The sequence below is a fragment of the Populus alba genome, chromosome 5 (genome assembly GCF_005239225.2).
Source record: "Populus alba chromosome 5, ASM523922v2, whole genome shotgun sequence".
NCBI classification, from domain to species: Eukaryota; Viridiplantae; Streptophyta; class Magnoliopsida; order Malpighiales; family Salicaceae; genus Populus; species Populus alba.
In genome coordinates, this window is record NC_133288.1 from 3,668,833 (window position 1) to 3,692,682 (window position 23,850).

The window sequence follows — 23,850 nt, forward strand, 5'->3', positions numbered from 1 at the left end:
GTCGCTTGCATGTTTTTTTTTTAAAAAAAAAAATTAGGGTGAACACCCCCCCCCCACCCACACATAGCCAAGCCTAGGTGAGTGGGCCTAAGCTTGAAGGCCCACCACACACTTGGGCCTTTTCTTACATTGGCCCAGTAGTGTTGGGTCATAGGCCCGAGAACTCGGATTATTTTTTGGCCTTTTAAAGGGTTAAATAGAAATTTCAAAAGAAAAATATTAAACTCAATTAAGTCCATAACTCGAAGCAAATGTTTGATGAGTTAAGTCACAACATACGAGTTATTTTCTTTCTAATTTTGCTTTTTTAATTAATATCTTCTTTGCATATCTTTTTTTCTTAAATAATTTTTAAATTTATGGTTCAATTAATTTTTTTTGTGTTTTTTTTTATTTAACTCTTTTCCGGATAGAGATTTGTTTTAATAGTGTTGTGTGTATTTAGTTTTTGTAAAGATTATTATAATTCATCTATAATTTTTTTTTAATATTTTATACATATGAAATTTATTTTTTAAAATAAAAATATTTATTTTCACATAATATTTCTAATCAGTGCAACCTTCCATAATATGTTTTTTATTTTATTCAATTATTTTAATGTATGTGTTATTTCTATTATCATTTGATTAAATAAATAAATAAATTTTAATAAAATAAATTCATCAAGCATAATATAAATATCTCGTCTTGCAAGATTAAATATCTTAATATATATTTATCTCTTGATTTGTTTTCAATTTTATTTTTAGTTATTGTTAATAACTTTTTTTCCTATCTATTAAATAATTTTCAATTTATTTAGTTACATGAATTTTTTATTTACATAGTTTTTTAATATAAAAATCATGTCGAAAAAATTAGTATATATTTTTTTTGTGAAAGAAAAATATATTTAACTCAAGGCAGAGCAAGGTAAAACAGCTAGTTATGTATTAAATCGTGTATATTTGATTTGAATTTAAAGGAAGAAGAAAATAAAAGGAAAGGAAACTACTTTTTCATTACATGCTCATTTTCCATAATCAAGATGCAGGATTTGGTATTTGAACGTGGGACTTTTTTTATATGCCAAGGAAATCATCACATGACTCCACCAAACATTTATAAACTAGATAGGTTTGCCTGTAATATTTTGCAGGTCAGATTAAAAAAAATTATGTAAAAAAAAAAAACTAGTCAGCTGTTTTTAAAGAAGTTAACAAAATTTAAGACTCTCCTCAAAGACAAGAATGAGTCAGATAAAAAATAACTACAATATGAAAAACACATCGACAACGTTTGAATTTTTTTTTACATTAAAAAAAAAATTGATCCTACAGAGCAGGCCAATGATGTATTCTATGTACTAGTAGATGCAAAGAATCCTGGAAGTAGAAGTAGATGACAAGAAATGCAATGCAACTGAAGTAGTTCATAAGTGAATTTTCCTTCGTGTTGACTGAATAGAAGCAGAGAGAGTTGCAAGAAGCTAAACAAATTAAAAGTCACGGCTCGTTCCAAGTTTCTGCCATTTCTGAAAGGCCCGCCGCAGATTTCTCACCGGTCAGCTACGTGTAAATTTGCTTATCAGGATCAAGCTGCTAAAACATTCAAGTCAAGGTACACAAGAATCTCTTCAGATTCTTTATGTATATTTCTTCTATAATTTGATCAAAATGAGCATCTCCCAGGCTCTTTCGCGAGGAGATCGGTGCTGTCTTCTGTGAAGACACGCAGACAGCAGAATCCTTTCTGGATGATAAGTCAACAGATGAATGCTGCTGGAAAACATCCAATTCCTTCAACTACCATCACTTTCTGTCTAGCCTAATCACCTCCTTTTCAGCTTTAAGGCGTGGTCCATCTCAAATTCACAATCAACCTTGCTAGAACAGTGTTCAAAGCATTACCTTTTGACATAATTTACAGAATTTCCTTTTGATGTATTTCTTACATGCTTCCCAGAGACATTAGAATGAACTGACAGCATTCACAATGATTGGATTTTTAATAAAACGATGCAATGCTCCCTGTTCTTATCAATGTAAAGCTTGCAGCTCTGAAGTTTTAAAGAGGAATGAGGACATGAAACCTTTTTATCACGCTCCTCTCCTGCCCCTCACACTCCCCTGCACTTCTTGTGCTCATAGATTATTCCGCAGCTGACATTCAAGAGGAATGAGGACGTGAAACCAACTGTACCTCCTTGTAGATGTGTGTGCGTAGAGATTGAGAGCCAGTGCTCTTGTTCTTAGCCGTAAATCCGATAGGTTTTTCCATCGAAAATCTGAATCTTCTTTGCTTCTGTAGAAGTACTGCTGCAACAGATTATTTACTCATGGAAGTTTATTGAGTACTGGATTAATTAGTATGCTGATTAGAACAATTGTTGGGAGAAAAGTCCTAGTTTTTAAGTTCAAACCCACTAGTAATTTGCTGGTTTTCTTTCCATCTGGCTCATGGGATCCTGAATGTTTTGTTTCTTTTTTCTGCTTGTGGCCTATTTGAACACACCATCTTAAATGCTAACTCATTTTACAAACGTGTAATTCATATAAATTAATAATTACAGAAGGATACAAGAAAATAGGATTAATCATGGTAACGTTAGCTTTGATTATTGTTTCGCGATAGAAAAAACATATTATCTTGTTTTTCTTGTTCTGAAAAGACATAAATTCACTGACGAAACACGACCTCAAAGATACAGCAAGTAAATCGAAAATAGGAAGACTAACATTTTAATATTTTCAGCTTATGCCAAACAAGGCCTTTATTTTCTGTATTCTGTTTTTAATAAATAACAGTAGTGGATGATTAAATCCAAACTCCTGTCCTGTGAAATCAGCTGGGAAAAGCTTAACCCACCCATGGATCTAGCCAGGAAATGTGGCCAAGACGACAGGTCAAAAAGGGACCCGAGTAATCGAGTTTAAAAGATCAAAAGATGGCCATTGCAATGCCAAATTGCTAATCTCTAGGCTGTTTTTTTCTTTCAGAAAGCTCACCCGTCAAGCAAGAAAAGCATCATCATCATCATCAGCAGCAGCAGCAGCCTTGTGGTTTAAGTTCCATTAGACAAGGAGATTAGGCTGCCATGTTTGTGGTTCAAAATGGACCCGATCGAGACCATCGAATCCGTGGACACCTATTAACATCCTTATCCATGGTTTCAACCTCACCAGGAAAGGGAACAAAAAGATGGAAGATATGATAGAGCCTCAGCAAAAAGCAGCAAGCGAGCAACAAAGGCAAAAGGTTGACATCGCATGGATGTCTCTCCTGCCATTCTAACCTTTACTGTGTCCTCACCTCCACCTGCCTGCCTCCCTCCCTCAGCCACCCACCGCCTCCTCCTGCGTATATATGCACGTATTTCTTCCTGTTCATGTCGTCTGTTCTCCGTCCATGTCTACAAACTTTACGGAAGTAATAATATCATGGCCTTTTAGATTGTCAATTTTGCTTGTGACTTGGGCTAAAAGATGCTAGAGATGGGCCCTGGCTAACTGGGACAGATTGGCTAGATAACTCCAAAGTGGAGATTACACGTAAAGCATAATCGATGCAAGATTTGCTCAATGATGGGTGTAAGAATCCATAAAGTAGTTGAATAGTTCATCAAATTATCTTCTTCCAACGTTAATTAGTTGGTCCAACCAAGGCGCCATTGTTATACAGACTTTACCCTAAAAAGTGTAGAAACATTATGTTGATAATGGGGGGGGCAATTGTACCTATATATGTTTAAAGTAGGAGCACATGATGGGCTTGACGAGGAGGTTCTTTCTTGCTTGTTTATTTGCTGAGACCTAGAGCCAAATCTTGTGTGGATTAATCCTCTCCTCTTCATGCTTGCCTATATATGCACGTAGGATCCTGGATTGTGACTAGCTTCATCATCAATGGCAAGGAATTTTTGGTGAAAAATAATTTGTGGGATTTAGCTTTTTATGTTTGTTATTCTAGTGTAATATGCTTTTTAAAAGTGTTTTTTTATCAAAATTTTAGGTTGAAAAGAAAAAAAAATGTTGTATGGATATATTGTGGTATACTATGTTATAAAAATATTAAAAATAATTTTTTCATGTTTTTTTTTTTAATTTTTAATATCAAAACATTAAAGTTGTCGAAAAACATTAAAAAAACATCAATTTAATACCTTTCAAATCATACACATTTTTAAAATTCACCAAAACATAGTATCAAAAGCAAAAGATATAAATTATCAGTTTTTTATTATTCATTTTGAAACTTTATTGCAATTTTAGGTAAGAAATTATCATTTCTATCAACGTTCTTGGTTTATGTTTTTTAAATAAAAAAAATATTTATTTTGTAAAGAAAATATATTAGGTGTTTTTTAGTTCATGATCAGTTTAGAATTATTTTTTTCCTGTTACGAGATAACATAAATGATTGAATAAACTTTCAAATATTGAGATTATCATGAATAATTTGTATTAATTTTTATAATTAAATAAATATCTTAAACTAATTTTTGTATATCTTAAAATAAAATAAAAAATCATAAAGATTTTACAATTAAATCCCAGAAAATGAATGGGCCGAATAGGGTGCACGTGAACACCACGTCTCCATCGGTTCATAAAGCGATAGCAAACAAAGTCAGTAACACAATTTTGATCCTGTGTTTGTCTTTTTTAGTCATTTACATGCTCTCCCTGCTTTTGGCCCCACACCCTCCATTTTTCTAAGGTAAAAGAATAATTAACGGTAAAAAAGTTGATTAACTTCATGTGCATTGGCATCAAGGGACTATTTTGTGCAAAATTTGGATGAATTCATTTATTTATTTGAAATATTCGATAATAAAAATAAATTTTAAAAATAAAAAAATATTATTTTAATAAAATTTTAAATGAAAAAAACTTTAAAATATAAACATTTACTATACTCTCAAACAAACTCTTAAACTCAAATTAATTTCACGAATCAACTAGTTATCTAAAATCTAATATGAGCCATGTCTCAAATTAAATTATATAAGAGTTGATTTAATCAGATACGATTAAATTTGATTTTTTGATAAAGAAAATTTCAAATTATATTGTTTCATTTTTAAAAATTAAAAATCTTGAAATAATATTATTTTAAAATCATTAAGTTAACTTGTTTAACCTATAATCCGAGCTTAGTTAATAACTTTGCGCAAAGGTTAATTTGCAATTTTTTTTAATGAAGAATATATATTGAATTCCTCTGTTCTTTTTTTACTAACTATTACATAATAAGATGTATTCAACCCATGCAAAAGAAATGTTGAAGTAGGTGTCCAACTTTTCCAACCCATCAATTTTCAAACTATGATAATTAGTCCAAATTGAATGCTTGCTCTTCCCGGTGGCTTGAAATTTCTAATTTTTGTAGACCATTAAGGAGGCACGATGGAAGGAGACAAAAAAATAAAAAAAAAATCCTTGCCGACCTTAGGGATATATGATTTTTATGAGGCCAGTTTTAAATTATAAAAAAAACTAAAACGTGTGGGATTTTAATTCTAAGGTCGGTATTGTTTATCCATATACAAAATAGTGTGGATGGCATTATGTATTTTTTTAGAATTTATTTTGATCCTCAAAGTTTTATTTTATATAATTTAATCTTAATTGAAGGTGAATTGTTATAATTTCTTAATCATTGGTGAAATTAAAAGAAAAAAGACTAAAATGAAAAGGACATTAAACATGGATGATATCCTAGAAGTTTCAGGAAAGATACACTTTAGTTCTCGAACTTTAAAAATAACACAAACTATACAATTTTGATACCTCAATATTTTTTCTATTCAAATTTGATACAAAAATTTATTTTTATTATTTTATAGTTCCTGGTTAAGAGAAAAAGAAGAGATGCTACAGAGAGTATCCATCAATTGAAATAAAAAAAATTGATTAAAAAACATGATAGTTAGATCCCATTTGTTAATTGATTATAAAAAACAGTAAAATTATTGGGTTATTGATTCAATTCACTCGCAAGTCAAGTCAGTGAGATAATTATTTTTTATTAAAATTATATTATTTTATTTTTAAAAAAGTTTCTTGATGTTAACTCGATTTAATTAAGTCAATTAGGTTTTACAAATTAATATCATTTTTTATTTAATTTAAAATCAAATTCATGTAGAGTTTCAAATCACGGATTTTTGGAGTTAACTTACCGAAGCAAGCCAGACTTAACAAATATGATTAAAAATAAAACCAAAAATGGAATAAAGGACAATATATTTGGCAAATATTTAGCCAACCATTTCTCACAATCACAAAAAAAATAAAAAAGGGCAAAGAGAAATCACGCCCGTTCTTTATAATCAAATCGAATCCGCCTACAGAGTACCAACTCATACAGATTCCAGGACAGGAAACATACAGAACCCATTAACAGAGAAAAAAATAGAGAGAGATCTAGTGAGATACATGATGATGAGGCTGGCATGCCAATTATGAGTGGGCACCTATCAAAAGAAATCAGGTGTTTCTGGTCAAGTCACTTCTGGCTTGTAAGATCCCCCTGTTTCAACAACATTAACATGCTGACCACATCCTGCATTGTCCGTCCTTTGTATTCTCACTGTCTTGTTGGTCCTCGAACATTATTTTTTTGTGAATTTCATCAACAAAATCTGCTGGTGTCCATTATGAAGTTCAAGATCTGACAGCATGGATTAAAAAGAGAGAGAAGAATGGTTTTGTGAGATCTCTATTTCCCAACGAACTGTGGGTGTTTTATAAAGAAAACTCAATTAAATGTGACATCGTGCTTGCATTAACTTCGTAAGAAGTTGGACCCCTCATTGAAGAACCGTTTCTCTCTTTAAAAAATGTTTCTTGGTCTCTTCCTTAAAAATCCTTAATTACATGCAGAAATTGAAGCCTCAAGATTTCTTCATATTTATAGTCCCTTCCATGAAACTGAAGCTTTCAACTCAGTCCTCGTCTACATGCGGACATGTCAGGTTATAACTTAAAGGGAAGGGAGGGGGGGGGGATTGAAAGACACATCCATTCATAGAGAGAAAAGGAAAAGACAGATGCTCTTTTTTTTATATATAATTTTCTCAATGTAGAGTACTATTCAAAGACCAGCCTTTCCAGCAATACACAGTTGCTTTGTCAGTAAAGTTTCCCTTTTTTTGTTCCCTTCGTTATTTCAGCTGTCACTTTCTTGAGGTATACATGTTTGTTAATCTGGTATTCCTTTTTATTTATTGTAATAAAAATTTCAAATATTTTTCATTTTGATTATAAATTGTTAGAGATGGCATTGACAGTGAAACAGGTCTACTTTCTGTCTGCTTCTCTCGTTAGTTACTTTATTACCAGAACTCACCAACATTCCTCGTTTTTGTCTTCAGTTTAGATGTGCTAGCAGTTTCTCTGGCTTTCTTTAAGCTTTTTTCTTTAATGGCTTCCTGCAGAAATGCATCAAACCAGACCTTGCCCAGATCAAAATCAAGTCTTGATTAGGTGTTTTTGAAGCATTTCTGATACGGTTTTTGAGGTAAGAGCCTCTTCTTTTGTCAACTTGTGGTTTTGTTTTTTTATTTTCTGTTTCTGAGTTTTTATGTCCTGTGTTAATTTTAGCTGTGAAATTCTGGAGCAAGTGTTAGCGAGAAGTCCTAGAGAGGGTTTTGGAGCAGTAAAGTTCTGTTCTTTGGTGCTAAAATGAGAGATTTCCCATCTTGTTTTGGTGAAAATGGGATACAAGTAGCTGATTCTTCGTCTTCAAATACTAGTAAAAATGCACAGAATTTGGTTACCTGTGTGTATCAATGTCGAATTCGAGGTCGATCTTGCTTGATCACTATAACGTGGAGTAAGAATTTGATGGGTCAAGGCCTGAGTGTAGGGATTGATGATTCTGCAAATCAGTGTTTATGCAAGGTTGATATTAAACCGTGGTTGTTCTCAAAAAGAAAAGGGTCTAAGAGCTTAGAAGCATATTCTTGTAAAATTGACATATACTGGGACCTTTCATCGGCTAAATTTGGATCTGGGCCTGAACCATTTGAGGGCTTTTATGTTGCTGTTGTTGTGGATAGGCAAATGGTTCTCATTCTCGGGGATATGAGAAAAGAAGCTTTCAAGAAAACTGGTGCCACTCCAATTCCTTCCAATGCTGTTTTTGTTGCCAAGAGAGAGCATGTCTTTGGAAAGAAAGTGTTCTGTACCAAGGCTCGGTTTTGCGACAATGGTCACATCCATGATCTCGTGATTGAATGCGACACAATTGGTGTCAGTGATCCGTGTCTTTTGGTTCGTGTGGACTGCAAGACCGTGATGCAGGTGAAGCGACTCCGATGGAAGTTCCGGGGGAACCACACCATTTTGGTTGACGGGCTAGCAATTGAAGTGTTCTGGGATGTACATAATTGGCTCTTCGGTGCATCAGTTGGAAATGCTGTTTTTATGTTCAAGACCTGCACGTCATCCGAGAAGTTACGGTCTAGCCAACCACTTTCAGATCCAAATGTGTTGCCGTGGTCCTTCTCCCAGAGATTTCTGGATTCCAAATCACAAAATCTTGGTTTTTCACTGATTTTGTATGCTTGGAAGCATGAATAGAGAGACTCAGAAATCTTCTTTGAGTGCTAACAAAAACATTAGTGAGTTGTGATATTTATTAATTATGTGATTGGTTACACTTAATTTTATTAAACAGATCCATTTGTTTTTACTTTGCCTTTTTTTTTCAGTTGACAATTTCAGCTATTGAATGGATCAGACAGAGTTGTGTTTTCAGTTATCTCTGCACCCTTCATGATGTATTTCTCATATTCATTCTTATGTTTCCTATTAGAAATCCAATATCAAGGAAATATTTATCTTCAATGTAGCCTTTTTTGTGGCCTGAATTTGTTAGACCACATGCAGCTTTTAGCATATCCTGCTGCATTGACTTTTCTCGTTGAATTCCTCATCATGAATTCGTGGTATAGAATATCTGAGCTGTATGTGCTCCCTTTTCCAAAAGTTGTTCCAGGCGATGCCAAAATTATATCTGGCTGACTTACCATTAGCTGGAATCGATCTCCTTGTGATGCAGGTGTCCTGGTTAATTCATCTAACTCGGGGAGTCAAAGTTCAAGGTTAGTTTATGTTTGGTAAGTTTGCTGTTCATGTCAGTTGGCTTGTTTTCTAGAACGCAAAGAGGACACTGTGCTATACGGTAGGGAGAGTTTTGATTCGATTCATGCTGTTTCTAAATCCCTGCTTTTAAGGGGAGAGAAGCGGACCATTGGCTATGGAGCACTAATGGTATCAGACATTTTTGTTCATGCACAGTACAGTCGTGGTGGTTGCCGTTTAAAGTTGATCCTTTCCTGCCTGTGCTTGAGTCTATAGTCGTGGTTGCTAGTGAAACCTCAAGTGAAACAGCGTAAATTGATGATCATACGAGTGGTTAGTAGTTTGTACTGAATCAAATGCCTACTTCTGATGAAAACATAATCATTCTATATAATTTTGCTTGGAATTTTTATTATGAGCATAGAACATCTAATTGCAATCGTCAAAAGCTCAAAACTTGCGTGGGCTGGCCAGAGAAATCCGTTGTGAATCTTCTGAACTACTATTCTACCTATGGCAGTGGATATTGGTCGGAAAGTGACAGGGATAAGATTTGGGTTCCTCCACATAGCTCGCTACATTGAACTCAAGCGTCTGCAAGACCACTTATCTTCTCTAACAGATCAGCCATGCATCCCCCTGCACCGGGACTGACCGCTCATTCCCCTTCTGGGTGGACCTGTTGCTCGGCCCCCCTCAGCCTGGTTACGCGCGCGCCCCCCTCCTTAGCGAACCGGCCGCATGTCTCCCCTGACTGACTTCACATCCCTCTATGGTGGACTAGCCAAGCATTTCCCCAGACTGACCTTGCTTCCCTTTCAACGGACTGGTCAGGTGTCCCTCCGAACTGAATTTGCTTCCCCCTCAATGGATTGGCCAAGCATTCCCCAGACTAACTTGACATCCCCTTAGGTGGACTGGCCATTCACCCCCGTTCAAGGCTTATATCCTAGGTGTACTACCCCTGTTCCACTCGCCACCATCTGTAGAGACAAAACATACATGCATTAAATGCTCATGCATCCTTCTTCCATAATGGAGTTCACAAAATGATGTTATCGCATGCCTATACTCAAAGGATGATCTTCGTAATGGAGTTCATCTTCTCTGCGAACACACACAACACTATCTTTGAAACTTCATTCTTCTTGCAACAGTGTTAATTTAAGCATCGGTCGGTGTTTAAGCCTGATAGAAAACTTGTTTTGCAGGTGTTCCAACAATTTTAATCTCCCAATCCAATTCATCAGCATTGAAAAGACCCAAATCTAGTGAGGTTTTTCGGGAACCTCGTCAGAAAGGCCTACTCAAGGTAAAGGAGGGTAATTGTTGAACTTAAAGAGTATTAGAATTCTTTGCTTGAAAATTCGAGTTCCAAACTCCGTTGAATTTAATTGTGCTGCTCCTTTATCAACTCATCTGTATCGATTTTCACATGCAAGGACAAAACTTCAGCAGATAACTTTCGAGTTTGGCCACAGGACAGTGAGAAACACTGTCGTTGGATGGGAGAGACTCGTAATTTTCTTTCTGGTTTGGTTTTCTATGAATGCCCTGTTTGAGCATATGGAGTTACTGACTATTAACTTCTCGTGTGGAGCTTCTATTCTTCCCAGTTTGGGGTTACTATGAACATAATTAGCTGCACCATTCCTGTCATCTTTTTTATTGAATTGCAGGCTCTTGTATCTTTGGTTGGTTGGTAGGGCAACTGTGTTTTCGTTATTTGCACCTTGATTATTATGTTTACTGTTTCAGTGGTTTTCCGTTTCCCTTCCTTGCTCTTTCACAGCTGGTTCTTAACCACTGGGGAGACAAAATAACATGCGACTCTCTCCATCTTGCTCAACTGTGTTCTGTGCTCTTTTCTGTTTAAAGGACGAAGAACAGTTATAATTCCTTGTGTCAAAGACTTGCAGGAGGTTATTGCTCTGCAGGATTTCAGCGGAGTATATCAGAGCTTAATCACTCCAACATTCATTCTTGTATGTATTCACCTTAGTTGGGTGATGCAATAAATGTGTGGTGATCTATAACATATCACTAAATTGTTCAGAGTTTTGTCATTATATTGTGTTCTGTGGTGGTGGCTTTGCCATCCGAAGTTGGTTGTGTTTCAGAGATTATCTACGACGAAAACAAATGATTCAAGCCTCTAGCTGTTCTTCATGTCCAGTCTCAATTCAAGTTTCTAGCTGGCATGTTTAGACATCGCAGGCATGAAAGCTTGCTGTAATTCTCTTCACGTCGTTCTTGGGGGGTTGAAATTTTGAAAGCTCAGGTTGTAAATTGGAATCTTTCGTGGCGTGATTCTTCGTTCGATGCCTCGTTGGATGGACATGACAAGAGTATATGCAACTTGAGCTGGTCCTGTGTTCAGATATGTACCTAACATAAATCCAACCTCTTTAAATTTCTGCTCCAGAACAAGACAGTGCAGATACATGAGCATGTGAACAGGGGTCAAGCTTGTGATGGAGGTGGCCGGCATGGTGATTCCTATCTGAGAGGGCATTCCAATTGTGTCAAGACAAAAAAGAAAGTCTTTTTTCCAATTATGGTACATTTATTAGCTGGAAATTGATTTTCTTTTAAAAAACAATTTTTATGGAAAGAAAATTTCTGAAAAATAAATTAGTTTTTAATATTTGATATTGTCTTGGAAAATTAATTGGGAAATGTTTTGCAGTGTTTAACTGTGTTATGTAGAGTGAATTGAAAAATAACTTATTAATGTTTTTATTTTTTTAAAACTTGTTAAAATAATGAAAATCAAATTTGACATATAAAAATGTTGGAGGAGCATGGAGTTAAAAAAAAATAATCTATTTTTTTAATTATTTCAAATAAAATAAATAAAAATAAAAATAATAAAGGTCAAACCTGACAAATAAAAAGTTGAAAGATATTAAATTTTTTTAAAAAAAATATATATGATTTCATAAATTATTTCAAATATAAATAGCAGTAAAAAAAATAATGATCAAATCTAATAGATAAAAAATTTTAATTAAAAAAACGATAAGAGAAAAACAATAACAATTAAAAAAATAAGAATCAAAGTTGATATAAAAATCAAATTTTAAAACATAAAATTTAAAAAATCAAAACAAAATATATAACAATTAAAAGATTAAAAATTGAATTTAATATAATAAATAAATAAAAAGATATTTATATTTTTTATAATTTTTAAAAAGTTTTTTTTTCTTAAAATAAAATAAAAAATTAATTTTTTTTTACTAAAATTTTTTTTGCATGTATGAACTTTTTTTAAAGGTAGAAAAAACACATTAAATTTTTGTTTGGGAATATAGTTATGGTTACTTTTTAAAATATTTTTCAATTTAAAATATATTAAAATAATTTTTTTTATTTTTAAAATCAACCCATTAAAAAGATCTAAAACATAAAAAATAAATTAGTTTTTACAAAAAAAAAATATATATATATATATATATATATATATATATATGGGTTACTTGTATTTCTGTAAGTGATTTTAACAATCATGTATGAAACAAACCGGCCTGAGTCCTAGTCTAGAGCTAGATTTTTGTCTGGATTTAAGGTTACATCTTGTGAATAGACTGACATGATCTTTTCAACCTATTCAAAAGTTTTTTATCTACCGTCCAAGTTTAATTACCCAAAAAATCTACCTTTTAATTTTGCCTGCGGATTTACTCATTCGTGATTTGCCTTTTAATTTGAATTTAGATTCTAAAAGAAATCAATTCAAAATTAATTTCATTTGAATAAATAAATCTGTGATTAAAATTTGAATTGTTTTTTTTTAATAATACTGTTTTAATTTTTGTAAAAAAAAAAAAAAACCGAAATTATGATTAGCTAAGTAGATAGTGTTGGACACACGGTCTAGGTTAAGCTTTTATCTTTGGTGTCCGAATCCTCACAGAATCCAAGAAGCCCTCCCATAAAAACGCTCCGTCACTTACCTGCACGACAAAAAGTAGCCTGTCCTTGACTCTACTGTCATTAGTGTTTTTTTGTTTTTTAATAAATCTTTCAAATCAATCTTTTATGAAAAATAAATAAAATAAATCCAATAAAAAATCTATTTATTTAACTGGCGATCCGGGTTGGATTTTTTTTTTCAACGAAAAAAAAAAGGTGAATTTTTAGGTTTTTTTGACATTTTTTTTCATAAACAATATCAAGTGTAAATCAAAAAAATTATTCAAATAATTTGTGTTAATAAATAAATAAAAATCATCGAAGATAACTAAATAAATATCTAAAAATATTAAAAGATAAATATAGATAAAAATATTTGATATCGCAATATGATTATTTATATAATTGTGTTTAATGACTTTGCTTATTAAAATTAATTTTTTTATTTAATTAGATGATAATAAAAATACAAAATAAACATAAAATACTTGAATAAAATCAAAGAGAATTAAATAATATTAAAAAAAAAATATTTTTTATTTTTCAAAATAGAGTTCAATTATATAATATTGAAAATTATCTTGTTTGGTCCACCCTTATGTGCACCAGCCTAAAACCCTTTCCATTGCTGGTTACCAATTCATATTAAAGTTCACTATATAAACACTAAAAAAAAAATTTATATTTTCAATGTGGGATTAGAAGTTATTAGTATATATACTATATATTCATAGGAAAAAAGTTGTGTTTTTTTTAATATTGAATAAAAAATTTTTTTGTTCAAATGCTTCAATTTAAAAATGATAAAATAAAATCTTTTCAGTGCAAGATAAAAAACATTTTGAAATAATTTTTAAACTTTATTTTTTACAACATGTATAACTTACATCTACATAGATTATTTATTAACTTTTTTCACGTGAAATATTAAAATCTTAAAAATATATTTTTAATTTTTAAGCGTGACCCAAGACCTAGTCCTTTGATTAGGTTTAATAACCATGCTTTCAATAATTCTGATCACCATTGGTGACCTTTCCTAGTATAGTTAAGTTCATCTTATCGAGATCTTTTTTATTACAAATGTATCGTCATCAAAGTTTTGGTATGTTTCCATGGGCTTTATCATCATCGTTATGATTTACAAAGTGATTTAATAATATAAGAGAGTCAACATGTAACACATGCAACTCCCTAAACTATGTTACTTCTCTAAATATTTTTTAACCATGTTATTTCTTTATTTTTATAAGAAAAAAAAAAAAAAAAACCTTTGCAACTCACATCCCCTACAATGCTCACGTGCTACAAGACCTAGGTCAGCCAGGTGTATCTCGGGTCCGAAAATCTGGGTTGTTCACTTGACTTGTAATTCGAGTCTTAAGATTAATAGACTCTCAAATTGAGTCATGATTATTCTTTATATATTAATTTTTTATAGCAATTGAAAACCTTTTCTTTTGAAAAATATCTAATTTTCTCATAATCCAATGAACTAGGATTGAGCATATTATAATCCAAATCATATTATAATGAAATGAAAAAAAATCTAGAACTTATAATGAATCCACTAAATTTAACCATATTGCATGGAATTTGGACAACTTGCATCATATTAAAAATAAAATCATTGTTCACTTAAAAACAATTTATCATGGATAAGAATAATGTTTTCTCCTTCCCCTTAAAAAAACCTCCAAAATATTATTTTCACTGTTATAATTGTGGTGTTCTAAAATTGATTAGGGCAGAATGGGCATTTTGCATTTTAATTGTACAATAAATTATATATCACCACCCTTAAAATAAATAGATTTCTAGCTTTCACCGAGGATTACTTGTGTATTTTTTTTTATAGAAAAAGATGCACGGTAAAATAACATATCTATTATTGAAATGAAAAAAAATTAACTCATAATGTGGGGTTTGTTTGTAATTTTAAATTTTGTTGCACCATAAAAAGATCTCGGTTCCTTTGATGTCAAATAATTTAACCATCGAGTTAAAGGGTATTTTCTATCATTTTATTGCTGATTTTTATTGGGGTGGGTGATTTAAGTATTTAAATAAATAAAAAGGAATTTGAAAAAATATACTAACGTGTGTTGCGCAAGCATTAGTCGCTCCATTGTCTTAGAACGATGTATGCATCTGATTTTAGAGGCTAAAATTGTTGTTTTGAGGTTGCTTTCGATGCATGTCGACATTTTTTATGAGAAATATGATGCCTGCATAAGATGAGTTGCTCGATTTGTCACCGGCAACCATTTTCGTTTTTCTTCTTTTTTATTTACTCTTTTTCGATCTTTATGCATGCCCTATAATTTTTCAAATCAACCATTAAACTTTTCTTTTCTTCTGATTTAGTCCATATTTTTTGTTGTCATTATCGTTTGCTTTATTTAAAATAATTTATGAAATTAAAATTTTATTCCCATTCAATTTTTTAAATTTATCAGATTTGATTCATATTATTTTAATTGCTATTTATATGATCTAAGATAATTTTTTGTTTTGATTTTTTTTCTAATTTTACCCTCCATTATTATTTTTTTCATATTAGATTTTATCATTGTTCTTTTAGTTGTTGTTGTTTTTTTGTTCTTTGCAAAGTTTTTTTTACTCAATTTCATCATTCAACATTTAATTTGTTTGAATTTTAGTTTTTTAGGATCTCACAAGTTGTAAATTTTAAAAATTAAACTTAGCTTTAAGGGGTTCACTCGGATTTATTTGTTTTTATTTAATATTTTTTTAAAGCTAATTTTTTTTTTTAGTTTCTATCTTTCAAGTATTTATTTAATTGAGATTAAATTTTATTTTTTTCTAACTTTTTGTGTCCTTTGTTTTACCATTTGTTTTTGTACAATTTATCCATTATTATTGCCTATAATTTAAATTAAATTATTACCATTACTTGATCTCAGATTTAGTCAAATTAATAACTCGAGGATCCTGTTTTTCTTGTTTTTTTTTTTTATAAGTATTACCGTTATCTAAACATCCATGATATACATTAAAAAAAATTGATTGGCCCGGGCGTACTGTGTACAAGTCTAGTAATATTTAAAATGGATGAAAAGGTTACTGGCAACTGGCAAGCAAGCAAGCAAACAAACAAAATGGGTTTAGGGTTGTGGCCCAAAATTTAATCAAAACATACAAAATCTGCTTTCTTCCCGCCTTCCCGCCCCTCTTAACCTTCTCTCTCTCTTCATTTCTTCTCTCTTCAGACAGACACACCCGAACAACGATAAGAAACGTTTTGGAGAGAGAAAGGAGGTCGGTATTTTCAGCTTCGTAACTGAGGATCTTTTAGAGGTAGAAGAGAAGTGTATTGAAGTTCTAATGGAGCTAAACACACCCAATAAGAACCAAATCCCCGCTACTAACCCCCTCTCTCAATTTGAGGTCTGCTTTCTCTAACCCTCTTTAATTTTTCATTTCTTTTTTGTATTACATGCTTAATTCTATGTGAGTTTTTTTATTTTGGTATTTTGGGTGTTTCTTCTTTCTCAGAGCGAGGGTAGAATCATGGGTTGTGGTTTTTTTTTTTTTTCTCTCTCTCCAGGCTTTAGCTGGGTTTTGGGTTGTTTTGCTTAAAAATTGAGATTTTGGTTGCTTTTTTTTTTTTTTTTTCTGTTCCTGAGGTTTGCATGGTGCTTTATGTTTGGGTCTGCGTATACTTGTGTGAACTGCTTTGAATTTTTGTGGGTTTGGGTCCTTCATTGTTTTTTTTTTCACTGTTAATGTAATTGGGTTTTTGGAGTTTTTGTTTATATATGTTAACTTGAAGGATATTGGTATTATTTTTTACCAATTTTTGAGAATGGAGATCGCAATTTTGGGTTCCAACTGAATTATAAGAAGAAGATAAGTGGGAAAAGAAAAATGAAAGATTTACCCTTTGCATATTTTTTCCACGGTTTGGTCAGTATGCAAATTTTACGATTCTAGATTTTGTCTTTTTGATTAGTTGGAAATTGTAATTTCCTTTTCTTGTCTTAGCTCTTGATCATTCGTCAATAGCTGGGTGTTAAGGCTGCTACTTAAGTAATGATTTGGTAACCTTGCAGGATTCTCCTGTGTTTAATTACATCAACAATCTCTCACCAATTGAGTTAGTCAAGTCCATGCACAATGGTCAAGCGTTCAACTTTCCGTCTTTTGCATCCCCTCTTTCTGTATTTGCTTCACCTCAGCTTAGTTCCCAAAGTGATGCTAGATCATTTATGAAAAGGTAAAATTGATTGTCTGGCTTTGTTCAACCGAATCAGGATCAAACAAATATCAATTGTTGTTGAAAACACGAGTTTAACTTAGTGTTGTGTCTTATGTTAGGGATCGATTCTCAGAGCCTTCAAAACCTGAGCTCCTTCAAAGTAAAGATGAAAATGACACAAGTATAGGGGTTTTTGAGGCTGCTCAATTGACTGGTTTGAGTGTTGAACAGTCAGAATGCTCCACTCCTGCAAATTCAAGTAAAGGGGTTATTACTAAGCTGCCTGATGAGCACATGGAATTAGCAATTGAGGAGCCAGACACTTTGAAATATTATTGTGCTAGCCCAGATGATAACATTATCATGGTGCCTCTCAAAGCAATTATTGAGCCTCAGATGGCAGGCGATCCAAATGAGAGATATTGTTCGCGTAATAGTGAAAAAGACTTGCGTAAAATTGGCCGAACTGGGCAGAATGAAGATGAAGCAGGATGTGATTGGGTGGCTCTGATTTCCGATGTAGCTGATATCTTGACCTTGGAGCCATCCATTGATGAGGAATCAGCTGAGAAGCAGAAAATGGTGGATCCTGGGACCATATCTTTTATCTCAAATGTCCTACAGGCCCCACAGGACAACAGCAATGATTCAGAGACTTCCTATTATGCAGGTTATGCCAAGCAAAGGGAAATTGGAGAGCCAGGAATTCAGCCAGTAGAATCTGGGGAACAGAATGAAGCAGATCAGACACCATCTGTATTCTCTGGAACTTTACCAGATAAACCAATAGTCAATGATGCAGCTGCAAAAGTGGATATCAGGGGGAAAAGCTACCAGTCCAGCAGCAAGGTAAAAACTTAAGAATTAAGACTATTTGCATATACCTATGTTCTGATGGTTGTTGCCCGGTATTAAGTAAACATCTTCTACTGGTCTGTTCTGCGAGTAACCTAGAACTTGACTGACATAACTGAGTAATCATTTTGTTCACTTCCTGAAAGCCTTACATTCTTAAAATATGTACCAGTTATCTTGATAATGCGCATCCATACTTTTCAAATCACCTAGGGTCCTAGACTCTCAACCTCAATGTACTCTTGGTATAATGTCACTCTCACAAATATCACCAACCTTGGCTTATCATCATTCAATTGTACTTCATAAGATCACAGTCTTTATGGCAGTGTTGCCATTAATTGTTAGAGGCAAGTAGGATGCTACATGCAGCATTGCTGTGTCTACATTTGGAGTGGACACCATACGCAAACCTTACTATTTTATTTTTGTTTATTGAGAATTGCAAACTTTTATGATCTGGTGATCAATAAGTCATAATACATATATAGGCATTGGTGCTGATGATTTTTCTGAGAATTTCAAATTCTCCTTGGTTTGTTTTCCCTAACCTGCAAAATATATTATTGTAATCAACAAGCTACTTGTTAGAGGATTCTTATTGCAGCTGGAAGTTTGTCTATTATGTCATATAAAATGTTCATGAAAAGTTGTGCCAATCAATATGTGTTCAGTAAGAAGTTTGTGGCTCTGGTATAACTGGTAGAATCAAACAAAAGGCTTTTCATGCCCGCTGAACGTTGACACAGATGACTGAATTGATCATGTACAGCAGGATCACATGAAAGATAGAAAATGCATGTGTGCTGCAGATAGTGTTAGTCAGAAAATTTTTCCTTTTTGTTTTCACTGGTTCACTGGAATAGCATCATGAGCTCTTCCATACAGGATTGACATGTAGTATAAAATTTAAGCAATTAAGAGTAAATTAAAAAGGGAAATCCTAGAAGGTATGTGCAGATTTAAAGATGAATTAGGCCAAGGTGCAAGTGAATTCCTAGGTACAGAGTCAAAGGTATTTAAGTTTACTTGCTCGCTAACCAAAGCTTCAACAAACACTCTTATAGTTCTGCTGATATTTGTAGAAGGACCCAAAGTTGACCTTATTATGTAAAAGTGACAGTTAGTTGTGTTATTTAATCATGCCGATGTCAGCAGTGAAAGTAGATTTTATGTTCTATTATTAACTGTAGTTACATGGAATCCAATATTCCATGATACCACAGACTAATAAATGCTTCATTCGGTTAATTATTAAAACAAGGTTTTTGACCATCTTTAGCAGCAGCATAAAATACGAAGGAGGTGCCTGGTTTTTGAGATGGGAGCTCATAAAAAGAAATTAGCATTTGAATCTAGTAGTTCAACCTCATCACAATCAGATCACATGGGTGCAAACATAGAAAAACATGCAACTCCGAGAGCAGATAAGGGAAAAACTTTGTCTGCATTACCTGGAAGGGGTATTGGTTTGCACTTGAATGCTCTTACAGCTACAAGCAGTGGTAATGCTGTCAAGATTGAGACTCTAGCTTCTGGAAAGCAAGAAATAAGCCAGCCTCCTTCCCCTGCTGCACACATGGCATCTGGTTTAGATCCTGTTAGTAAATCCTTAGCTCTGATTACTGTGGAAACAGATTTTGCTCCTTTTGATAACGAAGATAAGGTTATGGAAAATGTTCCTCAGACATCAATGGTTGTGACTGAAGACTTTGGCATAAGCAGTCCCAAAATGAAGAGGTACATGTAGGAGTCAATACATTTTAATCTCTGTAATCAAATTCCCCAGCCAAAAATTTTGAATTGTTTAAATTTCAGGCAAAAATTCGAATATCTTGGGGCATCATCATGCAAGCGCTGCAATTGTAAGAGATCAAAATGCCTAAAGCTGTAAGTTCATTTCAGTAGTTTATGTGTGCGATTCTTGGAGGACCTAACTACTCAAAATTCATCATCTTAATTCTTTCATTTGCTTTAGCATGATAAATTCTATAATTGCAATAAATATGAATGAAACTAGGCAGAATCTGAGGGCTGGTTAATGTCTTTGATTCCAATGTTCAATAATTGTGAATTGGCCTTGAAAAACAGGGTTTCAGAATCTTGATGACAGTGGATTAAATTAGTATGTCTTTACTTTCCATCTCCTAGACATGCTTAACTACCCCCTTTCTAGACGGTGTAAAACAGATATCAAGTCACCCAAGGAATTGAGTCAGTTATATTTTTATATTGTGGTGATCGTATTTTTACAAGATTGTGTTATTTGGTACAGTTATTGCGAATGCTTTGCTGCTGGTCTCTACTGTATTGAGCCTTGTTCGTGTCTAGAGTGTTCTAACAATCCTGCTCATGAAGATACTGTTCTGGAAACTCGCAGACAGATTGAGTCTCGCAACCCTCTTGCATTTGCTCCCAAAGTGATTAGAAACTCGGATTCTGTTTCTGAATTTGGGGTAGGAAATTCTCCTAAACTACATTGTTATTGGATGATAAATTTTGCTGACATCATAGTGATCATATCTAATGCTCAATTTTGCTAGAGCATTGTTTTGTTTGTGAATTAAAAAACCACAATGATGCAAAGCTTTGCAAAAATTCATGAAGAGGATTGCATGTTCAAGGTTGTGGTGCCATTGCAAATGGTCATGATGTATTTTGCCTTCGAACCACGTGCACTCAATTTTTGTTCATGCAGGAGGAGACTAATAAAACTCCAGCTTCAGCCAGGCATAAAAGAGGATGCAACTGTAAAAAGTCAAGTTGCCTAAAGAAATACTGCGAATGCTTTCAGGTTAATATTGCAAATGCTTCCTGATTTACCAGTTGTCCCTTTCTATTTACAATGTTTGTCATCCCATCTAACATGGAGAAAACGTTACTTGTGTATAAAGGGTGGTGTTGGTTGCTCTTCCTACTGTAGATGTGAAGGATGTAAAAACACCTTTGGTTGCAAGAATGGTAAGTGGTATCATATTCTCCAAGCTCCCATACAGGTCCTAGCAATTGAATTAACCTATTCAAAGTTAGATATCTTACTTTCCAAAATTATCTCATCTATGGCAGTCTTTGGAAACTGCTCATGCTTTCTCTAATAAAAGGGTTAATAATTTTATTTGTTTTAATTATTTTGAACTAATCATAGGAGTGGAAGAGAATGACCTCAAATGGGGGGAATCTAAAATCCACGAGAACACATCAAACCTGAACTTACTTGATATAATTGAAAAGGGTGAAGATCATCCAGATCTTATGGTACCTTCTAAAGATTCCAGGTATGATACATTAACCTACTATTGGTTCAGCATAACATTTGTATTGATCATGTTATCTGTTTTAAAGATTTAAGGTTTATACATATTTAGGTCTCCAGTTCATCCACAAATCCCCATCAGTGGGCAGCACTCAGGATCTTCCCTTTGCGATGTTGGTCCATCAACTAAAATGCGCCCTATCCAGAGATTTAGAACAAATTTTTTCTATCACCAGCCTAAATATGAGAAGCATCTTCAGGTGATTCCAGAAGATGAAACTCCTGAGATTCTGAACAGAAATTGCTTGCCTACAAGTGGAGTTAAGTCAGTCTCTCCAAACTCCAAAAGGGTTTCACCTCCTCATCATGGTTTTGGGCCATCAACTACTTGGAGGAGGGGTAGAAAGTTGATTCTGAGATCTGTCTCTCCATCCCCATCTCTCAACCCACCATGTGAGCAATGAACTTCAACCTCGCCTATGACATGCTGTCTCGTGATGCAAAGGCAAGCTGTTTCCTTGTTTGAGTTTCAGCTATTAATCAAGTTTCTCATTGTATAATAGTACAATAAGAATTCGCTTCCCCATAATGCTAGCCCCTGTAGAACTTATTCCATGAAAATCTATGCCGTGTCTATAATAGATGTGTTTACAAGATAAAATCCGTGCCTGTAGCATAACTATACATTTGTATAAATTGGTCGTTAAAATTATTAGTTTTCATTTGTTTTTATTCTGTTCTTGGTCAGAAGTTAGAAATTGCTACCTTTTTATTCCTCTTGCTTCCATATGAACTACACAGTTCAGGAACTCGAGGACAAACGAACATATCAGGAATCAACTGCAGTAGATATTTCAAATTACACGATGAGTCCCAGCTAATCATAATCAGTTTATTAAGATGTTTCATTACAGCAGATATTATGTGAAAACTTTTGTTATGGACATGCTTGTGGTTTTTTAACCAAAGGTTAACTAAGAAAAAAAATTTTCTTCTCCGCCTGGTGAAAGAGGACACGATGCTTTTCATGCAAGCTCAACAACACCTGTTGAAGAGAAGGATTTGGAGGAACGTGATAATGAAAAAGCTAAAAGTAGAGAGTAGGAGATGTGAATGGAGAGGCTACAGGATTTGCTAGTTACGAAGCCATGGATGGCTCAGTAGAATTGAAGACCTTGGGATGTTGAGGATCAAGATCAAGAGGACGATATAATGAGCACTGTCCCACCATTCGTCTCTCTGCAGCTGAAAAAAAGAGACTTCGTCAAAAGTGGGAATAAACCTCACCATAAAATTACTGGGGAAAAATAGGGTACAAGTTCCTTTTGGCTAGCCTTCTTCGGTCGTTGAAGTTGAGGAGGGTGACATGCTTGTTAATTTGGTCAATTGACTTTTACTCGGCCATTTATTTTACTTGGGATGATCATAGAACAGTGCTTTTTGGAGGCCTATGGAAGGTTTCAGATCATATCCTGACTTTTCGTCAACAACATCCCCAATTTGATCACGATAAGGTTTCAGATCATACAAAGCTTGATTCGGCCGAGGCCGAACTAATCTCAAGTTTTGGTTTGACTGGGCTAGCTCATCAGATTTACTATCCATGAATAATAACATATATGATATTATTCACAAGTAATATTTTTTCACCTGTATTTTTTTAGATATTTTCTAAAATTACATATTTTCTGATTTTGGGAAAGAAAATAATAATTTTGATCTTAACAACGTTATACAAAGATCACATCTAGAGAACATATTGATCTCTTCTTAAAAAAAAACACATTTCATTCTAAAATTTGAAATTTATTTTATGGTATCAATGCATGTCCAAAACTCATCAGCCACGGAGAATACATTTTTTTTAAAAAAGGTTTTTACAAAACTTCAGCTCCTGGCAAGGATAAGGCTGCTTGCTTCTGCTATAGAGAGGTAAAGTTGGGCAAAATCAGGGTATAAGAGTATTTCTCCATGGCTTACAAGCATACCTGCGGTGGTGTAGAAGATGGTGATTGGGAGGTTACAGAAGATCAAAGAGAAGATGTGCTGTGGAAAGACTCACTGTGCCCAGTAAACATGTAAGACACCGCGGGGTAGCATACACCTCCTGGTGTGAAGGGAATGTGTTCCTGGAAAGGACTTTTCACCTTCTTCTGCATTAAATGAGAGTTCCCTGTGCCTGTCTTTTTAAGATGGTTGCGGAGGATGAATGTCATTTGCTTTTTGTTTCAATGGTATTTTGGGAGATGATCATTATCATGAGAACACTTATCTTGCATTCTATTAGAATTACTGACTATTCACATGCGTGAATCTAATACATTTTGTATAAACAAATTATTTGAATCTATTTGAGAGGAACAAGTCACACTCATCATCTCATTGGTTTGGGTATAATATGAGAATTTATAACAAGGTTAAGAGAAAAAATATCCCATAAAATATATAAAAAATTCCCATAATCTTATAAAAATTCATCATTCCATATCATTTGAAATGTTGGAGTGCCATGTAAGGGGGTGGATTTT

The 23,850-nt window shown here is 33.5% G+C and overlaps 2 protein-coding genes across 11 annotated transcripts; both read left to right on the forward strand.

Annotated features, from left to right (window-relative positions):
• The first annotated feature begins 7,001 nt into the window (after window positions 1-7,001).
• On the forward strand, window positions 7,002-11,243 carry LOC118051358 (uncharacterized). 9 transcript variants are annotated; one of them, XM_073409140.1, is made up of 4 exons: window positions 7,002-7,175; window positions 7,424-7,506; window positions 7,590-10,027; window positions 10,286-11,243. In XM_073409140.1, exon 3 carries the CDS (start codon window positions 7,671-7,673, stop codon window positions 8,568-8,570), a length of 900 nt encoding a protein of 299 aa, XP_073265241.1. In that variant the 5' UTR covers window positions 7,002-7,175; window positions 7,424-7,506; window positions 7,590-7,670; the 3' UTR covers window positions 8,571-10,027; window positions 10,286-11,243. The 9 variants fall into 9 exon arrangements, with proteins under 9 accessions (XP_073265241.1, XP_073265242.1, XP_034917858.1 ...); XM_073409141.1 differs by lacking the exon at window positions 7,002-7,175 and adding an exon at window positions 7,217-7,284; XM_035061967.2 differs by lacking the exon at window positions 7,002-7,175 and having other exon boundaries at window positions 7,291-7,506; window positions 10,286-10,386; window positions 10,517-11,243.
• A 4,874-nt stretch (window positions 11,244-16,117) lies between these two features.
• On the forward strand, window positions 16,118-22,054 carry LOC118051357 (protein tesmin/TSO1-like CXC 2). Of its 2 annotated transcripts, none has more exons than XM_035061965.2 (10): window positions 16,118-16,403; window positions 17,069-17,232; window positions 17,334-18,063; window positions 19,352-19,809; window positions 19,888-19,959; window positions 20,345-20,525; window positions 20,768-20,863; window positions 20,964-21,030; window positions 21,215-21,344; window positions 21,435-22,054. In XM_035061965.2, the coding sequence occupies exons 1-10, from the start codon at window positions 16,341-16,343 to the stop codon at window positions 21,784-21,786; spliced, it is 2,313 nt and encodes a 770-aa protein (XP_034917856.1). In that variant the 5' UTR covers window positions 16,118-16,340; the 3' UTR covers window positions 21,787-22,054. The 2 variants fall into 2 exon arrangements, with proteins under 2 accessions (XP_034917856.1, XP_034917857.1); XM_035061966.2 differs by having other exon boundaries at window positions 19,355-19,809.
• Window positions 22,055-23,850: the final 1,796 nt, after the last annotated feature.